Raw genomic sequence first — 21614 nt, 5'->3', positions numbered from 1 at the left:
TTTTTTCAAAGTAAGCTTTATTTAAACGAACATTTTGTCAAAAAAGAACAAAAAAACAGCAATAAAAAAACCCCATCGTGAACACAGTTCCATTAATTAAAAAACAAATAAAAAACAGAAATTTGGAGAAATATGGCCACCGTACAGGAGCTGCCAATGTTTTCGCTGACTCAGGGTTAAATTCACATCCACTTCCGTCACTGAAATAACTTGAAACTCAAAATTTAAATTCAGACAATGCCTTTGATTTGTAGTTTAAAAAAAAACCCCACACAACTGATGAAACTGGCCTGGAAAAAATATTTGGTACCCTCAATTTAAGCCTTTTTAGTTCACCGGTGAGGTTGTGGATATTCCTTCCCTGGCACCATGGTGTTTTGGCACTGGGATTTTTTCAGGCTTCAAAAAGTTCAATTTTAACAAAACCTCAACTTTATTTGTTGATTCAGGCTCCTTTTTAAGTTGCAGCCCAACAAGCTGGGTTGTAACATCCATCCTGTTTTAGTTATTAGATTTTTGCTGAGTTTACATCTCAAGTAAAAAGCTCAGTGTGGCGAACAGAGCCAATGACCTTTAACCCTTTAAACACCCAGACAGACAGAGTGAAGACAACGGTGATGTTGATTACAGGACACGCGTAACTGTGTTTTCTAGAGATACGGTTTTATTTGTTTTTTTAATTGATTCTGTGGAACCAAAGTTCAAAAGAAATGTTTTTTTCAGTTTTCAAGAAAATTATTATTTTGGTCAGTTTCAAGTTATTTCAGTGACTTTTGTGTTTTTCTTTAATTAAAAGGTTACCAACATGTATCAAGTGGTGCAACTTTTTTCTTTTATTTATTACCAAAACAATTGTTAGTAGCAGTTTAGATTTTTCTTTTTTTTACTTTATTTGTTAAATATTTAAAACTTGGCTCCAGACTAAAAGTATTCTGGTAACGTGCAGGTGATTTAAGTGGTTTTAAACAGACAGGAACTCATCCTTTGACAGATTAAGAGCATATTAAAAACACAACCACAAGCATTAAAAACAGCTGGTGTGAAGGAAATGTTTGGCTGCATCTATAACATGGTATTTATTATTTATGAAGGCCGTTGTAGAGGAAATAAAGGACACTTTAAAGGTCTAACAGCAGGAGCTGAAGGGAGTGATGGAGGTTGAGAAGGTGGTTTTCTGGATCAGACAGAAGCCTTTGAGGTGAGCCGGTGATTTTGTTGGCCTCAATAACCATATTGAAGAGTTTTCTGTTGCATTTGGTGGTTGAAGAGTTAAACCAAGTGTGAATATTCAAAGTGTGGAGGGTAATTCAGAGTTAAAGTGTGTCTATTGACGTTAAAGGCTATTGATTACCAGAGCCCCCTGTCCAGGAGGCACATGTGAGAGTGGAAGTTGCGTTTGATGTCCTCTTAAGGGGAAAGTTTATATTCTTGTATGAACGGCTGGATCATCATAAAAACATCGATCCCTTAAGAGTTTGGTTTTGGCAACCAAGGTTTACCAACCTGCGTTACTCAATTCACTGAATAAAACGTTTATAAATAAACATGTTTTTGTCCTGTTTTACTGAGTCAAGGATGAATGTTTGGATGAGAAATCCTCACCAGCTGCTGATGTGGAAGTCAGACGACGTTTCCTCTGAACTGTATTGAGGTTGAGTTTTACTTGAATCTCGTTGTTTTCTGGGTTTATATGGAAGTGTTAGATTACGACCAGTCAGTGAACGCCTCCCAGGAGGGAAAGTTTGATTTAAGTCACCAAAGACCGACAGCAGCATCATTTCTATCAGCGGAAGAACTGAATGTAGTAAAAAAAAAAAAAAAAATCTATTTTGCTCAAAATGTTTTTTCTACATCTTTACTTACAATAACATCAATTTAATACAGAGCAAATACATTAAGTGGGTTGAAATTACTGATGTACCTAATTTCATCCGTGTCCTGATTAAAGTATGATCATTACAAAAATATCTGGAAAACAAACGCTATCAGGTTCACCAGTTATACTTTCAAACCTTTACAAATTAAAACGATGAAACTAATAAAATAAAAATATCAACATTCTGTCATAAAAAAGAGGATCTGGAGTCCATTATTTCTCATCACTGTGATATCGTCTGACTGCTTCCTCTCAGGTGGTGATCAAGTGAATCGATCTGATCCGATCTCCCCGACACGTGACCCGTTACTGTAACACCAAACCCATAACACTGATCCATATTGATCTCCATCAGGTATGGACTTCCACCAGTCTAGTGGGGTGTGTTCTCCCCTCGTGGTCATCGAGCTCAGCAGCAGTTCTGGTCCATTGGCAGAAATCTCTCCTCCAAGTTCAGACAGCCGTTTTTATTTTCTTTGACTTTTTGAGAAGAAACCGGAGATCTTGCTTTGTGTCTTCAACGGCGGTGATAAAGAAACTGAAACAAGCACAAAAGGAGCACAATGAGCCGTTACCGTGTCACGTTTGTCAGAAGTACAAATATTTGTCTTCACTAGCGTTTTTTTTTTTATTGATTTGGAATCGATACTGTCGTCTTTATTGGATTTGGAAAATCACCCGAGTCCTGGCTGGATTCTCTTCATCCTTGTTGCCAAAGGGAAATAAATGTCCCTGGTTCTGCCTCTGTACCTTTTAAAATCGCCAACTGCTGCAAAGATCTGCTTGGCGCGGTCTTGAGTTGTGAAGCAGCACCTCATTTCCATTTGGACGTGCATTTACATCATAAAGCTGCCTCAAAATGGAACGCGTTCATTTAAACCACAGCTGCAAAATAAAGTTAGGCTCCAAACAGCAATAAAACAAACCCACCGTGCTGATCGTCACTTTGTCTTTGTTGCTCATCGCTCAAGTCTGGGACTCCATCCGTCGGCGTCGTCTGACCCATCAGAGCGTCCAGCATCTCTTTGTACTGCTTCTTGTGATGAGGACGGATAAACATGCCAAACCCTTCAAGACAAGGAACCCGGGCTCAAAGCTCAAACGTTGGCGTAAAAGACGAGCGCAGGTGATGCGACCAGAGAGAACTTACTGACGAGCAGGTGGACGTTCTCGTCCCTCTCGGTGAACAAGCTCACCACCGTGGACACCAGGCTCTCGTAGCTGTCCGTCTTCTTGTAGCCGTGGATGGCCTGGAAGAGCTGAGTGGACTGCTCTGCTCCCAGGGCTCTCTTCACGTCGGCCAGGAAGGCTACGTGGGGCTCCTTCTTCGGTGCAGAACCTGCCCAACAAAGTTTGTGATGCGGTTTTGTGAAGCTAGTCCAACGATAAAGAGCTTAGACAAGCGTACGGACACAGAGGGAGCGTCCAATAGGGGACATGTGGGAAAAGTTAAACACCTGGAGGAACAAGTTTCAATCTGTGGTTAACTGGGTATTCAAAAGAAGAAGAGAGATTTAAACGGGTCGGGATACGTCTGGATCAGAGGAGCATTTCCCAGAAGGACGGTTCGTCCTACCGGCCTGAGGTTGTCTCAGTCCCTGCTGGCTCAGGTGCTGTCCGCCCTTGTTGAGCTGCTGCGTATCCAGCTGCCCGCCGGAGGACGACGATGACGATGACGACGTCAAACCTACGGCAGGATGTCCGTCTGCAGCTGCGAGGAAACCAAACAGCAGCTTCTCAAGACCGGCACTTCTTCTTAAAATTCACAAACGGCAGAAAGAGATGAGCGTGTCCTACCGCTCTGCGACAGGACGGCTCTCTTCTCATCCTTGGACAGAGAATGCTCGGGCCGGTACCCGCAGCCCTGCCCAGTCAGCTCCTCACACCTCTCGTCGAACCTCTTCTTGTGATGCGGACGAACGAACTGGTAGAAACCTGCGGGTCATAAGAGAGCGCTGAAGAACCGAGGCCCGTTTCACGGATGAACAGGTTCACACAGTCCTGAGTGAGATGCAGTCGTGTTTATGACCGTGCAGGTTCTTCACCGACGTACCGCGGAGCAGGCAGTGAGTGTTGGCGTCTTCACTTAAGACGGCCGTCTCCGCCAGCAGGTTGTCCAGGTTGTCGTCCGTCTTGTAGGTCTGCAGCGCTCGAACGATGCGGTCGAAGGTCACCTTGCTCAGCGACTTCTTCATGTCGGCCAGGAACTGCTTGGCCCGGCTGGCTTTGCCCTCCTCCGACACGTCCTCCGTGACGCTCATTCTCTTCAGGAAGAAGGGAGGGAAACGCACTCAGCATCTTTTGGAAGCAGAACCACTTTTATGAAATACAAGTACTAGATTTACCAGAGTATGAGACAAATTCACATATGGGGAGAATCTGCGTCATCCTAGAGACAGCGAGACGTTTACACCCGTAACAACAGGGGACACGACTCTGTTAAAGCTGCAGCTTTGAACACGACGTCCCAGAGTTTAAGAGAAAACAAGGTCCCGAACAGGTAAATGAAATAACCGACCTGGATTTCTCCAAGAGATGTGTGGTCTTACATGCAGGTAATAAGGGAAACACACAGAGCTACGATCGGCCGGCTGTTATCTGCACTTTCACCCGACTGGAAACCTAGAATAAAGATGCCTGTCTCCAGATTAGATCACCAGCTCACAGATTTAGACACATTTAGAGTTTACCCAAAACTGTTAGCCGTATCCATAATTTCTCGTGCTTCAACACAGGGTCTGATACGTTCCTGCCGATCAAAGAGGTCGCCACTAAAGGAGAGGCTTCAGAGATGCTGATGATCACCTGATGGTGAGTGGCAGGTGACAGTTTTTGGAGGAAAATCGTGTTAAATGAAAGTTTAGCCAAAAGCAGAAACCTTCGTTCCTTCGTCGTCATTCAGCTAAAAGACGTCCGAGATGGCAAACGCAACACGGATGAAGTAGGTGATTCATCTTATTATGGAGAATATCAAGAAAATCCTGATTTTCCTGTAATATCGGATGCAACCATCAACTTCAAAGTTAGAACTTAACTTTGAACAGTTGTGTTGTGAAATGTGTTTGCAGGCACTTTTCCTGCAGTTGTCGTTTGCATGGAAGACCCTGAACACGTACCGGATCCTGCACCAACTTTATTTTGCGCTTTCCTCCTCGCAGTTCGTCCTCCATCCTCTTGTCATACTGAAGAGAAAGGGTGGACAGACGGCTCGCCTTCAACAAAAACACAAAACACAAGTGTAAGAAGTACAAATGGTTCTCCTGGAGATTAAACGACAAAAGCTGATGTTCCAGAGTAGCACGGAGCACCACGAGTGGCGACACCTCCCATCTTCACACAGTTCAGATCACAAATGCTGGATGTAGCGGAGCTCCACCTGCTTACCTTCTGCACTCCTTCAGCATCATCGTCTCCATGGTGACGGTCCCCTCGGTCCAGGGCGTCCAGCAGGGTGGCTGGTCTCTTCTGACTCTCCCGAACTTGGTAATCATAATCGATACAGATCTTGGCCATCCCATTGGCTCCACTGTTTTCATCTGATCACACAGAGCAACAGGTAACAGATGAGTGACGGACTGACGAAGGACTGACGAAGGACTGACGAAGGACTGACGAAGGACTGACGAAGGACTGACGAAGGACTGACGAAGGACTGACGAGGGGCTGACGAGGGGCTGAATTCATCTGATTTAATCTGATCACAGAGCAACAGGTAAGAGAGGCTGACAAGTCTATATGGAGCTGAAGTCTGCTCCAAATGGAGCAATCTTTAAAACTAAATTAAAGACATTGCAATTTTTTTAATTAAGACATCTTCATTTATTCACCTTTAGATACTTTAGATACACATTATCCCACTTTCTAATGGTTTTGTGTTTATTTTTTTCTTTTCTAATATTTTAATCTCCTGTTTTTACTAATCATCTGTTTTGTTTTGTTTTTTCTTCTTAGTGCCTCCGTAAACCCTTTGTGTAAAAAACTTGTTTAATTAAATGCAAAAAACAAACTTCTAAGAAAGTAAAAAAGCCTAATTTTAAAAGGAAATTGAAGACTATTTTACTTGTTTTAAGAATTTTAGTCAAGACATATGTCTAACCTCCCTGGCGAAGATATTTCTGCTTAAATGAGACAGTTTTGACTAGATTTCTAGGCTATTAGGCGTATTTCTCTAGGGGCTGTGGCTGCAGGGTTTGGCTACAGTTGCTCTATCGGGAGTGTCGCTTCACTTCTCTCCACTTTTACCTGAAATGCTGGAGGATTTAAATAAACATATTTTAATGCTCACTGAGTCTCTTCCTCTTCAGGCTGGGGAGGTGAGCGTCCAGGACCGTGGCCTTCTGGGCGGTGGAGCTCAGGGAGGAGGTGTAGGAGAAAGAGGAGGAGGAGGAGGAGGAAGACTGAGTGTCCGGTGAACACACATTTGCACAGCACGCCGCTGCAGCCGTCTTCACCGGCACCGGCCTCTGACACGTTTATGAAAGAAAAAAGCAAAACATGAGAACACAAACAGAGAAAGAACAAAATGTGACGCAGAGTAACGACGGACTCCTGCCGCACATGGCGGCCTACCATTTTCTGCGCAACCCTGAAGAACTGCGAAACGTCCCGGACCATGTTCCCAAAGCCGTCATAGAGGCGCACGTACGGCCGGACCCACGACGGGAGATGTGCCCGGGCATCAGCGTTTTTAAACCTGTGGGAGAATGTTGATGAATTTTATTTACTTATTTTCGTGATTTGGTGGTTTGTGCTGCTAACGACGCTACACAAGACTCTGTTCATATCAGCGGTGCCTATGAAGCACCAGAGGTCTGACCTCTGATCACACAGGAAGATGGCTCCGTAGTCCTCCTTGTGGCGGATAACTCTCCCGATGGCCTGGTTCACGGCTCTGTAAGCCTGCTGTTTGTACCACTCCTGCCCCGACAAGTACTGAAACACAAGCACACAGGAAATTAAACAAGAACTGCACTTGTGACAGTCCCGAGCCACTAAAACGTCAAAAACCTTTTGATTTCACTAATGTTCCCCCTCACCCTCATCCCAGGCTCTCTCTTCCTTGCCATCTCATCCAAAAACTGCATCTTCAAGATGACGCGGCGGTCCATCTTGGGCGGGAACGGAAGGCCGGTGATGATGACGCCGCGACCGAAGGTGTCGGCAAAATCCAAACCCTCGCTAGCCTGACAAAGGACCACATGTGCACAACTATGTGACGGGCTGATGAAACGGAAGTGTTGAGCTACAGGTGGGAACGAACACAGCCGCTGCAAACATCTTTATGCCTTCATTTGGAAAATTACCTACTTTTCAGTGGAATCCAGCTTGTGACACAGATTTAAGGAGTTTTCTCTACCTGTTTTAGCCAAATGAGTGGTAAAAAAACTAAAACACACACACCATCATGATGATACCACCTCCTTACCTTCCCTCGACACACGGCAAAGAAACTTCCTCCTCTGGTTGCTGGATCATTGACTTTGTTGTAATATCCATCGATCACCTGAGAACGGATTCAACGATGAGTCTGAATAAACAAAAACGGTGCAGGTGGTTTAACAACAAGTGAGTCAAATTGACCTCGGTGAAGGTGCCCTTCCCTTTAGTCTCAACGAACATGGGCTTCACGTTCTCAATACGATCCGCGTGTCCGTTGCCCTGGTGATAGAAAACAAACGCACATGCTGGTTTTATAAGCCAAGGTCCAACTCTGAAGCTGAAATCTGCAAAATACAACCAACTGAACAAAAAAGAGTCTGTCCAGCATCCGTCTGCGGAGGTTGACCTCACCCTCCAGAACTCCAGCGTCGTTTCCATCACAAAAAAAGACGGGAAAAACACCAGGAGACCGTGAGGAACCACACGGCTGAGGTTGGCTGAAGACAAAACATAAAAAAGTTTCAAGATCACGACGATAAAAGATCTTACTCTGCTGGCATTATTTACACTTTACAGTTAAATCTTTTACACTCCATCATTACTGTGTAAAGTAAGGAGCTAACTTGCGAGTCTGCCCTCCAATGTCTCCTTCAACGTTGTGGTGGATTTCAGACAGACTAAATTATATAATTATTTCCTGGATAATGTCGAGTCAAACTGTCAGGACATAGATTTTATTAAAATAAATGCACCAGATAGTTTGTTACAACCACTCTTTGCAGCAATACCACTTCTGACCACATGGTGGCATATAGATCTGCTGCGTTGACAGAGTCCTGGACACGCCCACCGTATCTCAACAAAGTTAGCATTGACCACCAGCTCTTCCAGCTGAAATATCTGCAGAACATATGCAGATAATATCCTGTTTAACACCTGACTTGATGGCAAAATCAAAATTAAAGCACAAAGTACTTCGCCATGCGCCGTAGCAAGACGATAACGGATGAGGAAGTGACAGTGGCTAGCCATTGGCTGAGCTGACTGTCAAATATATCTCATTAAAAATTAAATGTATTGTTTTATATTAATTCTCCTGACGTGGTAGAAAGGGGAAGGAGGGAAATGGGGGAAATGTAAAACTTAATTAAAAAGTATAAAAGACAAAATCTGAGTGCTTTACATGCAATGATTAAACATCAAATTAAATTAAACATAAAATATGTAAACATGTCTGTAATGAATATTAAATAAACACTTTTAAATGTTCTTTTTTTTCATTTGTCTTAGTTTTTACATTTATTCATATATATTTTCAGACATTTTTTTAATTTAAATTCTTTTACAGATGTGCATATTTCACAAAATCAAAAATCGGAAAATAACTAAAATGAACTTTACGTTTCCTATTGCTACAGCTGACGTAGCCGGGCCAGCCATCCTAATCATTGGCCTCTGATATTAGGAACCAGTTCGGTTCCTGGGGCTTTGATTGGGATTTCCTGTACCAACAGATGCAGAAGCCACTTGACAGACATACAACCAGATGTGACGTTGATGAAAGTCTGCTGTCAACGTTGGAGTGAAAACGGGGATTTCGTGTTTGAGTCATCGTATGAACTCTGCCCCCATTTTTGATTTTGGTATATTGAGCTTTAAGCAGTGCTGGTGTCACGCTGCACTTTTAATATATCCATCCATCTCTAACATTTCTAATCACAGATCCATCAAATTTGAGGTTTTAAGTAGTTTGACATGAGAAGTGAGAGCTTACCAACTGTGTTGCCTAAAGACGCCATATTTTCTGGCACAAACCTGCAGCAGTGGGAGAGATGAATGGTTTGTGTTATTGTGTTAAAGTCACAGCAGCAAAAGGTGGTCACATCGCTCACGGGAACAAATAAACACACAGGACAACATGGCTGGTGAGGACGAGGATACCCACCTTCTGTCAAACGCTGAACTCAGGTGCGCTCCATCCGGGCCTCGATCAATGACGCTAACAAAGATCTGATCCCGCTCGATCACGTGACTGTTCTCCAGAGAAACAGGAAATTTTCTGGGAACAGGGAAACAAAACACACCACAATCAAGCTCAAGCTTCACCTACAGGTGCTCACACAATACACACAAAAAACAGACAGCGCTTTTCCCAGAATCTGTCTGAACATCAGAAACAGTTGATGCTGGCTGCAGTCTGCAGTGTCATCACTGGTGTTATGGATCCATCCACCCGTCCATCCATCCATGCCTGCAGCGACTCCACTCCCACTTCCTCCCAAATGACTTAACTTCTCACCCCGTCTCCAAGTGGGAGTCCAACCACCACGAGGAGGAAACTAATGTCAGCTTTTTTTGTCCTTGTGATCAGACACCCACACAACCTCCGCAGAGAGAGGCTGCAGTCAGGGTTTGAACCAAAAACCTTCATTCAAAACGCATTTTAAAGACTGTTGTTCTTCCCAACCACCACATATTCTCTTTATTTAGGCTCCCGAGGTACCGGGGAAGAAATGTGGAGACGTGAGGGGAACAGGTGACTTACATCCTCATCTCAGAGGTGAACGAGGACAGAGGAGAGAGGGTGCCGCTGGTCAGGATGATGCTGCGAACGCCTTGCCTCACCAGTTCCTGCATGCTGAAGCCAGGAGAGAAGCACCAGTAACTCAGAACGTTGCCTGTGACGCACAGAAACGGACCACAGTTTAAACCGGGACACTACAAAAGACGTTAATATACTACAGAACCTGTTAAGGCTGAGAGCAAGAAGACTGACCTTGTTTCTTTGAAGAAGACGCCACCCACAAATCAGTGCTCTGTTTCTTCTTGTGTTGGCTGGTGTCTTGATGGATGTGGACCTGCCGAACGTGTGACCACAGCTGACGTTAGTGCGAGCGGAGCTGCGACGATCACTTCATCAGCTCATCGTGATGCAGCTCAAGAGGAACCATGACAACCACCATGACAATTTGCTATTTTTCGTTGTGACAGGGTTCAAAGCTCATGAAATATCTGAGATATACTGAATCAAGCTGTTTGAAAAAAACACCTTCAGTTGCTAGAAGCTGACTGACCCTTTTACGAGTCAAAAGTGTGTTTATTCGAAACAGCATTAAAAAAACACCAACAAAAAGAACCTGGATGAAAGCGGAGGTAAAGATATGCAACAAACCTTAAACTGAGCCGTGTTGACCTGCATCTGCTGCTGTCGCTCACTTTGTGGAGGTTCCCCGCAGAACACCAGCTGAAAGCCACCACACAGTCAAGAGTCACAACGAGGCGGCGATCTGGACGTCGAACACGACCGAGGATCCATAACACTTCCTGACTAACGGGAGGCTGGATGGGATCTCCACGTCGTTTCTTGTAATGACGTGTTTAACAAGGAGCTTAGTGCAGCGGTGCTGAAAGCTGTGATTTCATATATTTCTGCATAAATACATCCTCAAACATCAATAGATATAGAATATACAGATTTGACTGGAAATATAGATTGTTATAAAGGGTTCATAACATGTCGTTGCGGTTACCGGCCCTTGTTAGTCCCAGTTCAGTCCAATCCAAGTACCGTATTGGCCCGAATATAAGACAGTGTTTTTTGCATTGAAATAAGACTGAAAAAGTGGGGGTTGTCTTACATTCGGGGTCTAGACGTTATACCCATTCACAACACTAGATGGCGCCAGATATCTTCAAGATGATGATTTGAATGAGGCAAAATAACAAGCTTTTTCTCTCGAATATATAGTTATAATCATTTGTTTTAGATGTACTGTAATTATTTTCTGTATGAAAATTGAATTTGGTGTTCAAAAAGTCTTTTTTCAAACTTGAGTCTTGAAAAAGAGGGGGTCGTCTTATAATCAGGGTCGTCTTATATTCGGGCCAATACGGTATACATTGATGATTTGAACATCAATCTGTTGGAATATGCCTCAGGCTTCCTTATATACACATATATTACCTGGATGATTTCAGCTAGTTTCTGCAGCCCACTTGTGTTGAGGAATATTCCCGGCTCTGGTGAGGAGCGTGCACAGAAACGTATTTGTTAGTTTCACAAATGACTGGATAAATGATCACATACTCGGGTCTGCAGGTGTCAGCCGGGTCTAAACCAGGTGATACCAAGCACAATCAAACCACACTGACGTCCTGCCAGGTATCCCATCATCTGCTCCAGAGCCTCCTGCACCGCCGTCTTGGTGTCGTAGGTCAGGTTGGCTCTTTGCAGCAGCTCGTAGATGAAGCTGACGCAGACAGGAGTACACAAGATAAATCATCACGTTACATTTTCCGAGCACGCGCCCTCCCAGCCACATGTCACCTACATTCCAGGTTTCGTGACGCCTTTATCGCTCGGCACTTCATAGGAATCGATTGCAGCTTCCAGGTCCAACAGTATCTCTGTTAAAACCGACATTAAAGCAGTTTCAGGCAGAGCGACGTCGTCGTATCAGCTGGTGATGAAATAAGGTGATCTGAATACTTACGTTTGATATTAGCAACAGCGTTTATATTCATTTTTAAACCTGAAGAAATAAAAAAGACAAATCAAGTAAATACATCTCCTGAAGTAAACAGACTGAACATTTGTGCCAGATTTCATCATCTCTGACCAGAGTTGAGGGATTCCACGTTGAAGTCTTCGGTGACCGTGTCTCCTTGGGTGGCATCCCGGGCCGTTTCCACCAGCAGTTTGTCCACCGCGGTGATGGCTGAAGCCACGTCGTAGGGGGTCAGGTCGAACGACGTCGACTCTTCACACGTCTTCTCCTGCAGACAGAAGAAATGTCATCCGGAGGGACGCGCGGGACACGCTTGAGCTTAATAACTCTGCTTGGAGCAGCATGTCCAGCTGGACTTATTAACAGAGCCTGGACATGATCAGCAGGAGCTGCAGGAAGATCAGACTTTTACAGCGGTGATGACAGACACGGTCAGGTTGTTATGATTCAGATGATTTGTCTGGGCACAGTCGAGGGGAACCCAACAAATGTATCAGAGATGTTCTGAAAAGTGTTTCCTTTCTGTTAAGGGAGTTCACGACATTCAGACTATGAGGTCCCGGGGCTGGAAGGACCTCAGGATTATCAAAAACTCTCAGTGTAACCCTTCAGCTCATCTACATGGTGCCAGTCACAGAATATGTCTGAGTATTTTACAGAGAACCTGGGCAGGTTTAGGCTGCGTCCCAATACTCCCCCTCGCCCTCCTTTTCTTCCCTAACCCTAAATTTTGCGCGTTCCCGTGAAGGTAGTGGTGTCCCAATCCTCTTTTCACCTAGGGGGAGGGGGCATAACGAGGGCTAGGGGCTGAGAATAGCCCCTTCAAATCGAGGGATTTCAGATGCTGACTTGGCGAGCGAGGGGGTATGAAAATTTCCCAGAATGCTTTTGCCGTAGGCTCTGCGTCGATTTGACTCGCCGACCGAAGGCAAACAGGCAGACTGGTCTCAGAGAAATAGAGAGAAATAATCCTGTGACTCGTCAGATTTGTTTTGGATGTTTCTGATATTATAGTCTTCAGAAACCACAAAGTAATCCAGCTGTTATCTGGGTAATTTACACACTTTCAGATAAAGTTGCCGAAGATCACGCCAGAATAAAGGGATTTATGGTTCCGTGTTACACCAACGCAGAGTAACCTACGCCGTAGGCTCTGCGTCGATTTAACGCGAACCCAAACTCCGGAGCCGGCAGACAGAAATCTCTAAATTTCGGAGCAAATTTCTTAACAGGCGTAGCTACAACTGTTAGATTTCATCTATTAAACCAACATCTTCCTAAATTATTTATTTCAGCCAGCATAATTCTCAACAGAGCTGCGTCCCGGGAGAGAGTTTCTCTCCCGGGGCTGACGGAGCAGCTTCACCCGGCGGACACGTCTCTTCTCGGGCTGTGAGCTGAGGCTGCTCCCCGGGGCCGGCGGCTCTTCTCATCTCCGAAAACATCGGGTCAAATTTCTTAACAGGCGTTATTTGGATAAACTGAGCCCCGGTTGGGGATCTTAAGGTTACCTTCATACCTGAAAAAATATTAAAACTTAATAAAGTGCCATATTAACAGCGCTACAGCTGAAATTAAAACAGCTTTTGGCTCTCTGCTTCCTGATCAGGTTAGGGATGGAAACGAGGGGTAGGGGGAGAATTGGGACAGGCACCTGGGCCAAGTGCCCTAGATCTCAAGTGCCCTAAAATATCCCCCTTCTTTTTTAGGGGTTAGGGAAGAAAAGAAGGGCGAGTGAAGTTGAATTGGGATTGGGCCTAAGTCTAATTAAAAACAGTCATTTCAATCATATTCATGATACTAGTATTAATAAAATTCTAGTTCTTAAAAAGTTATGCAACAAATCAAAGCAATAGTTCGATCACTTTCAGACTGCATGAACTGACTAGTTGCTGGGTTGTTCAGACTACACAACTTGCAGTATAATCGGTAGTCTTAAAGTCATTTTGTCTGGGTCAGGGTCCACGTTAGGGTTACCGGCAAACCGGCAATCAGTCGGGAGTCTGCATTTACTTGCTGCTTGTGAACAACATAAAAGATGCATATTTCAATCAAAGACTTCACATTTGAGCCACAGCAAGTGGGAGAGCAGGGCATCATGGGAAGAGGTCACCTTGGAAAGGAACCCCCAAGGGAATAGGCGTGTACACACTGACAGCGACTGGTCTGTAAAGCTTTTTTTCTTTAAGCAACCAAAAAAAAACTGCTCAAAAGAGACGTGGATTGTTTTAAAATGGTCTGAGGGACGAAACGAGCGGCGCACGCCGTTGTTCAGAACGTAAGTGACGGAAAGACGAAGGAGTTAGGCCGGGGATGCACTAGGACAAGTGGGACGCAGGGATCGGCAGCGGTGTGACTCGTTGGGTTCATCTCTTCATGTGTTGCAGGGATTCCCGTCCTCACTTGGACCTCGCCGATGCCTGGCCCTCTCGTTTGCTGTGGCTTGAACCGCGAGTCGCCCGCTGATCCTTCTTGGCAGCTTTACCATCTGTAACGGCTCAGTGAGCATCATTCACACCCGACAAGAGTGCTAACTGCTGATCTGCCACCAGCCCGCCGGCGAGCTCTGCAACTGACCAAATGCACCCAAAATCGCGCGGTCTTAAAGCGGTAAACTTAGTAAAATTAAATATCTCCAGAACACGATCTTACCACGTTGTGAGCTTCATCGAAGATGACGACAGCTCCGTTCAGCTCGATGTTGTGGGCTCTGCGGCTCTGGGGAGATGAGTGACAGAAAAGAAATCAATAACAACAACAAACTTTGATACTCACTGGAGGAGGTTTTAACCTCAACATCTCTGATGGAGTCATCATTTTACTGACTGATCATAAAACCTACAATACTTCTACGAGTCAGCTCACCTTAGGATCCAGCAGGTAGTTGTACGGCATAAAAATAATGTCTGCTTGCTGCTTTAGGGACCGGCTGAGGTAGTACGGACAGACCCTGCAGGGAAATGTTCAAGTCAGAGCTGGACTCCACCACGGGACTCGTTCTGGCACCAAAGCTGCAGCTCAGAGACTTTCATGATGATGCAATGCAATGACATCTGCTGAGTATCTGAAGATCCTTTTTCCACATTTACTCAACCTAAAACTGCCCCGTCACAACTCTGCTTGAACGTGTCACTGGGGTGAAATACAGGAACGGATGTACATCAACAAATACTATATATATATATATATAATAGAGGGTTTCTTCCCTCCTAAAGGGGAGTTTTTCCTTGCCACTGTTTGGCTTAAGGTTTTTCTCCCACTAGGGGAGTTTTTACCTGCCATTGTTTATGTAATAACTGCTCGGGGGTCATGTTCTGGGTATGGGTCTCTGTAAAGCGTCTAGAGACAACTCTGTTGTATTAGACGCTATATAAATAAAATTGAATTGAATTGAATTGAAAATATATATATAATATGTGGGCTGTCACACAACAGTTATCTGCCCTTCAGAGTGTGTTCTCGGGTGTTGTTTAGGCGGTACAGAGCTACGCCCGGAGAAAACGTGCAGAATATAAACACAAGTGCATCAATCCAACCTTTGCTTGGTTCCAAATTTCACCAAATCCTCCACATCAAGGATCGAGTTCAACACGTCTCTGTCGGTGCTTTTCTCTGGGAAAGAAAACATAAACGTTTACAACTTTTATTCAATGTCAGCCTGCTTTATGGGTTTTTTTTTTCCATTAACGATACAGTAACCATGGTAATAATGCCAAAAAAAACCCAAAAAACAAAACACTTCAGGTACAATCATGGGAAAATTCTATTGATTTTATCTCAGGTCATCATAATAAGTAATATTTTACTTAAATGCAGGCAAATTCAACCTCAGATGAACAACACTACACATTAAAAACAATAAACTAATCCAAAATATGTCCATTGATCCACTGTTTGCAGACCTTCCTTAAATAAAAAGGGAAATTTCCTTTAATTCCTGTGAAATTAGACGGATGTACTTCGTTTTTCACATCCCGCGTCAGCATTTTCTCCCAGTTTCTGTTTATCAAATAATGACATGTCATGTGTTATTCATCTGAGGTTTCATTCCTCCCATATTTCAGACCTGGGAAGAACTAGATGATCCGAGTTGCTCCGAGGTTCAGACATTACCTTCAACGTTGTTGTAGTAGTGACACGACCTGGTAGAAACCTTTGCCCTGCACATGTGGACCTGAAAAATCCACCGCCCATTTTAGTGAAACATCGCAGCAGACTGATTTGTCTTTTTTTTTTTTTAATCAAAGGCAGGGCATGACCCATCTTAGAAGTGAAGAACTGTGTGTGTGTCAGTTTAGATTCAGGTCAGTACTCGGTACCTCCTGAACCTCCTGACCGTACCCGCGCCATCGTCACCGCGACAGCGGCAGAACTCACTTTGACGTGGTTGCTCTCCTGACGCATGACATCCTGGTGGATGCACAGCTGCTCTCTGGAGCCCAGCACACACATCTTTGGCCTGACGCAGTCGAGACAGAGACGTATTAGAGTTATCGTGATATTCAGGTTTAATCAGATGAGACCTTAAAATGAAAAGCTTGCTCTGCGTCAAGAAGAAGAGACTCAGAAGAGCGGCCTCTGCAGCGTCCGCAACGCTGAGAGACTGGAAGTACCACTGGACTCAAGCCTCCTCTTCTGAAGGTTGAGCCTGATTTGAAATCTCTCTCTGAGCCTGAGAGCTCAAACCAAACTGATAAAGAGATACCCGACTGATGGATTTATTTACATTTCCCTCTTCTGAGGCTCCCGGTTTGCCTCCCAGCTGGCGTCTTTCTGTGATGGGTTTGCATCAGTCTGCGGACCATGATGCTCCGTTGCGTCAATCATCGGGGCATCGGGTGTCCCTACTGAAGCTCGGAGGCTGACACTCGGGGGGTTATGGCTGGCCAATGAGCAGTTCTTTCATCCCTGCTCGGACACGGGTTACTCCCCCGAGGCCGCTGCACTCATACGTGCTCACACGTGCACTTTAAGTAAATTTAGTCTCAACTAAAAGCTGCTTGATTACTAACAAAACATCAAACTGAGCTTCATCTCAAAAGGAAGATCTGTCTGCAGCCTCCAAGACTTCTAACGGTACCATCTTCAACGTAACACAGTCTGCCGCTCCGCTGGTATTCTGACTTTCCTCTTTTATGTCAAATAGCAACCACATAGTTAAAAAAACACAAAAGAAATCACTAAGGTGATCTTCACTGAATAAAAAAAAAATGGTTTGAGTGCGAGTTTACTTGTATGAAGTGTTCTTCAGCTCGTTGATAACCTGTGCGAGCTGGGAGTGGGTCCTGGATGCATATATGATCTTGGGAACATCTGTGTAGTAGGCTGTAGGACAATAAGAGATTAGTATCAGGGTGATGCTGCAGCATCGCTCCTCTCGTTTAGCTGGATGCAAAGAAATGTTGTGATCTTGTGATACTAAAGCAGGGTTCGACATCGACTAAAATGACACGGTAAATGATGTTTTGGAGGTGTGCGTGTTTCTGGTCCTGAGACGTGTAAAGCAGCGACAATAAACTGGTCCGTACCAAAATGGGTTTCACATTTGTTTCCTCAATAGGTTGGATGTTTTTGTGTTTATTTTTACTCCTCCACCTGTAAAGTGTGCGGGTACTGGGCGGTTACTCCCGTGCCGAAGTGCAAACGTACTTGTGTTGTCGCCATCAGTGGCGGCTGTGCCCCAGGAGGCGAGCGGCGTTTTGGGAAACATCTCCTCGCCACCAAGCTTGTCTGCTATTTTGCGGGCAGAAATTCCATCCTTGAAGTACTGCCTCCAGGCCAGCGTGGCACAGAGCAGGCACAGGGTTTTACCGGTTCCAGTGGGACTCTCCAGAACCCCGTTCACCTTCTGCAATAACAGACACACATGTATAAACACACAAATTCATTTTGACCTGCTATCAAACAGAAATGAACCTAGACGTGATTTCATAAGCTATTTTTAAAGCGTGTGCATCAAAACACAAACCTTCAGGTCGCTAAGCACCAAAGCAGGATCCCTCAGAGTAGCTGGTGCCCAAATTTGATAACACTTCAAGTACGACTTGTCCTGTCGGTCTCTGCATCTCTGACCACTGTGGTTGAAAACTAGAGATGCACCGATCAATCGGCAACCGATCGGTATCGGCCCGATAATCGGTTTTGATTGGAGATCGGAAAATAATACTTCAAAGCGGGCCGATCAGATGACGTTTACAACAACAAACCGCCACAGGAAAGCTTAAGCTAGTAAGCTACACTTACTCTTTGTAAGCTGAGTCTAAGTCGTCTCTAAGAATCTCTAGAGGGTGAAATGTTGCATATTGCCTCAGCCTGAAATAAAACAGTCAATTCATGATACTTTCTCATCTCCTAATTTTTATACCTAATAATACAATGTCAGTGTTGTGTACATGAGACAACTATTGACGAATTAATGGATTTCATGCTATGATCGGCAACATCGGGATCAGCAGAAACTGATTTTGGAGATCGGTTATCGGCCCGCAAAATCCTGATCGGTGCATCTCTATTGAAAACCCAATGTTTTTCTCTTCTTTGCCTGAATTCCTCTGTCAGCTCGCTGGACCACGTCTTAGCATCCCCACGGATGGGCTGATTTCACCCTCACAACCCTACCACATCTTAAAGACTGTTGTTCCCTCCCAAGGTGGTACGGGTGTTAAATCAGATGCTTATGTAGAACAAGAAAAACTCCCTAGTGTCTCTTTATACAACGTAGACTTTTTCTTACAAGCATGTATACCAGCTTAGACCTGGTCCAATTTTAAAACCACGTTCATGCAGACGGTCTTTGCTGCTGACATTTACATATAGTCCATGGGCCAGAACCCAAAATTTCACTTGTCAGTACCACTCAAGGTGACCAAACTTACTTGTGATTTTTTTTAAAGATCCATGTCTATAGATGATATTCTGGTATGATAACCCTTCCTGAGTGGCAGCTGGATCATAGTTATCAGCTCATGAAGTTCAGAAAATTACATTTTAGATGCTGGTGCATATCCTGGTTTAGACTCATGTACAGGATATCTGTCAATGTTTCACAATATTGTCTTTGGTATCATTTTAAAGGGGACCTTCTAAGCATTCATTCAAGCTAAGATGTGAATCTTTCTGACCAACATAGAGGTCACTGCAGCTCTTTAAACTATAAACAACACACATTTTTACACACATTTTCGCCTAAAAGATATACTATCTTTTATCCCGGTGTCATCTAGGAACAACAGAGACACAAAATACAAAAACTGGAATACTCACAGGACCATAAGGATTCAGGAAATGTATATTATACCCCCTACTATATCATTGTTACAGGTCATTGTGAGCCTTAAACTAGAAGAGCATCATTAGGCTCCTATGAAACTATAACAGCCACTAATGTCACAAACTGGTCTTTATCCTGCAAATACAGGACGATACAGCTGCCACTCAGGAAGGGTTATCATACCAAAATATCATCTACAGACATGGATATTTTCAAAAATGATAAGCAGGTTTTGTGACTGAGTGGTGCTGATATCTGGTCTGGAACATGGACTAATAGGTGCCTTTAACTGACGAATCCCATTCCAGGTGCAGTGTCGGGATCTGTACTCACATCCTGGAGACATTGGATCACTTTGGTCATGTAGTCCTTCTGGCAGTCATACGGGGTGAAGGGGAAGTCTATTGTCACTCCTTTCAGGCTTAGTGCAGGCATGATATCCCCGTTGGCAGCAGCAGCATCCACCAGAGGCTGCTTGGTGTTCAAATAACCCGCTTCAGGTGATTCTGTCCGGCCCGGAGCAACTGCCTCCTGCAGTCAGACCCTCCTTTAATCGCACGCCGTCCACGGTGGAGATGTCACAATATTATTTGATTTGAAACAACTTCTGGTCCAAACTATTCAAACTGTGTAAACTGTAAGCGAGGAAACCTGCTTGGCGCCAGCCTTCTGCTTCTAGTCCACTGCGCATGCGCAGTATGACGTACTCCTGTGCTGCGTTCAAGGCAACAAATCTGACTTCTGTCGTTTGCAAATGTAAAACATTAAATGCTGTAATATAAACTACATTTATACTCTTTATTTAAAATTTTTAGGGCGTGATTGGCGAGTAAATATGAAAACGTATTTAAGACAAGTTTTACAAAAATCTATTTGTAATTGATACTCTAATTTTATCAGTGAAGACCAACAATTCATTTTATAAGAAATAAATGTAAATGCTAATTTTGCCAAAATTAGCATTTAGAAAGTCAATTATCAAATATTGTAAAAAAAAAAAAAATACCTTACCCCTTTTCCAAAAAACTGCATTTATTTGAAAGTTTTAAAGAAATCATTGGGACAAAACGATTACATGAAACTTGGAGCATTTTGCCTTCCTTGTCTGAACCGCAGTTGACAATCGTTTTTCAAAGATACAATGGAGAGTTTGCTGTTATTCGGTTTACATCTATGTACATGATATGTACCCAGTATAATAATTATGTGGATATTAAGATCAAGATAAGATCCATATAAGTTAAGATCTGATGGGGTTCAAAAGATGGGTTATCAGTTCCAATATTTAACCAGATGTCCTGCTACAATCGTAATGTGATTGGGCAAGAGAAAGTGCTCTATAGTTTTAGGCTCTTCTCAGCAAAAATCACAGGGGTCACATTCAAAATTAAGTCTTTTGCACAGAAAGTCAGCAGCATAGTTCAAAATCTTGCATTTCTTTTATTTTTGGAGAGATTGTCTATTTAATATCCATCTATCCATTTTCTATACCTGCTTTGTCCTTGTCCCGCAGGGTCACGGTGGGTCTATCTATGCATGGGGGTCTGCTGGAGCTCATCCCAGCTAATCACAGGTGAGAGGAAGAGGTCACCCTGGACAGGTCACCAGTCAATCACAGGGCCACATACACACAAACAACCAGACATACTCACACTCACACCTACAAGCAATTTGGAATCATCAATTAAACTACTACGCATGTTTTTGGACTGTGGGAGGAAGCCGGAGTACCCGGAGAGAACCCATGCAAGCAAAGAGAGAACATGCAAACTCCAGGCTCCCGGGCCCCGCCGGCCCAGGAGTCGAACCGAGAACCTTCTTGCTGTGAGGCAACAGTGCTATTTATTTATTTTTATTTAACCTTTATTTAACCAGGCAAGCAATTTAAGAACAAATTTCTTATTTACAAGTGCAGCCTAGGGGGGTAAGGGGAGGGAGCTAAAATGAAGAAAAACGAAGTTAAATACACAAAAATACATTAAAACACAAAAATACATTAACCACCAAGCCACCGTGCTGCCCCACTATATAATATATTTACAGAATTTTTTTATTATTATTATGTCAGTTTCAATTTTTAATCTGACTGGTCCATTGAAATCAAAGAATAGTTTACATTTTAGAACCTTACCAATAACCTTGTTGTTATGTTTCTTGTTGCTGATGTGTTTTATCAAGTTTTAGTTCTGAAAGTTTAACTGAAGCATTTGAGTACATTAACGTATTTTGTAACAGGTGTATTAAAGGAAGTGAAATGGCTTTTACAATACGATGGAATTCTCTGGAGAAGTAAATTTTATCATACAATATATCATACATAACATATATCATATCATACAATAAACGAATTAAATTGCCATTTTCATCCATTAAATAAACAACAAATACAATCTTTTTCTGATACCATTATTGTTTGAAGAGGGTTTTCCTATTGATTGTAATGGCATTGTTATTCCACAAGGTGACAGCATGTGGTATGAAATTATGTGTAATTGATTGAAACCTTTATTGAAACCTTTATTGTCACCTCTGGGAAAAATCAGTAATGACAAATGTAATTTTCCAGTAATGCAAACTGTGT

At 43.5% G+C, this 21614-nt stretch overlaps 1 protein-coding gene across 2 annotated transcripts; it reads right to left on the bottom strand.

Moving 5' to 3' along the window:
* Window positions 1-1805: 1805 nt before the first annotated feature.
* rtel1 (regulator of telomere elongation helicase 1) lies at window positions 1806-19694 on the bottom strand. Of its 2 annotated transcripts, XM_061735594.1 has the most exons (33): window positions 19367-19694; window positions 17413-17611; window positions 16995-17088; window positions 16141-16222; window positions 15877-15937; window positions 15300-15375; window positions 14629-14713; window positions 14416-14481; window positions 11875-12031; window positions 11749-11787; window positions 11587-11662; window positions 11408-11505; window positions 11220-11275; window positions 10428-10499; window positions 10032-10113; window positions 9801-9933; window positions 9201-9314; window positions 9030-9070; window positions 7667-7752; window positions 7457-7534; window positions 7302-7379; window positions 6913-7059; window positions 6693-6808; window positions 6446-6569; window positions 6162-6339; window positions 5261-5412; window positions 4993-5088; window positions 3930-4140; window positions 3674-3811; window positions 3453-3587; window positions 3027-3215; window positions 2807-2944; window positions 1806-2414 (listed from the first exon to the last, which is right to left on the bottom strand). In XM_061735594.1, exons 1-33 carry the CDS (start codon window positions 19466-19468, stop codon window positions 2344-2346), a joined length of 3570 nt encoding a protein of 1189 aa, XP_061591578.1. In that variant the 5' UTR covers window positions 19469-19694; the 3' UTR covers window positions 1806-2343. The 2 variants fall into 2 exon arrangements, with proteins under 2 accessions (XP_061591578.1, XP_061591579.1); XM_061735595.1 differs by lacking the exons at window positions 16995-17088; window positions 17413-17611; window positions 19367-19694 and adding an exon at window positions 16490-16801.
* Between the last annotated feature and the right edge of the window lie 1920 nt (window positions 19695-21614).

Source organism: Cololabis saira, chromosome 12 (genome assembly GCF_033807715.1).
Source record: "Cololabis saira isolate AMF1-May2022 chromosome 12, fColSai1.1, whole genome shotgun sequence".
NCBI classification, from domain to species: domain Eukaryota; kingdom Metazoa; phylum Chordata; class Actinopteri; order Beloniformes; family Belonidae; genus Cololabis; species Cololabis saira.
This window is presented reverse-complemented; position numbering and strand designations above follow the sequence as displayed.

Bases quoted from the DNA above. Each gene is read 5' to 3' on its own strand.
- rtel1 (XM_061735594.1), bottom strand. From the start codon at position 19,468: ATGCCTGCACTAAGCCTGAAAGGAGTGACAATAGACTTCCCCTTCACC. The intron at 12,032-14,415 runs GTAAGATCGTGT...TTCTGTCTGCAG, and splicing joins TCGATGAAGCTCACAACGTG to GAGAAGACGTGTGAAGAGTC. The intron at 9,934-10,031 runs GTCAGTCTTCTT...TGTGCGTCACAG, and splicing joins GTCTTCTTCAAAGAAACAAG to GCAACGTTCTGAGTTACTGG.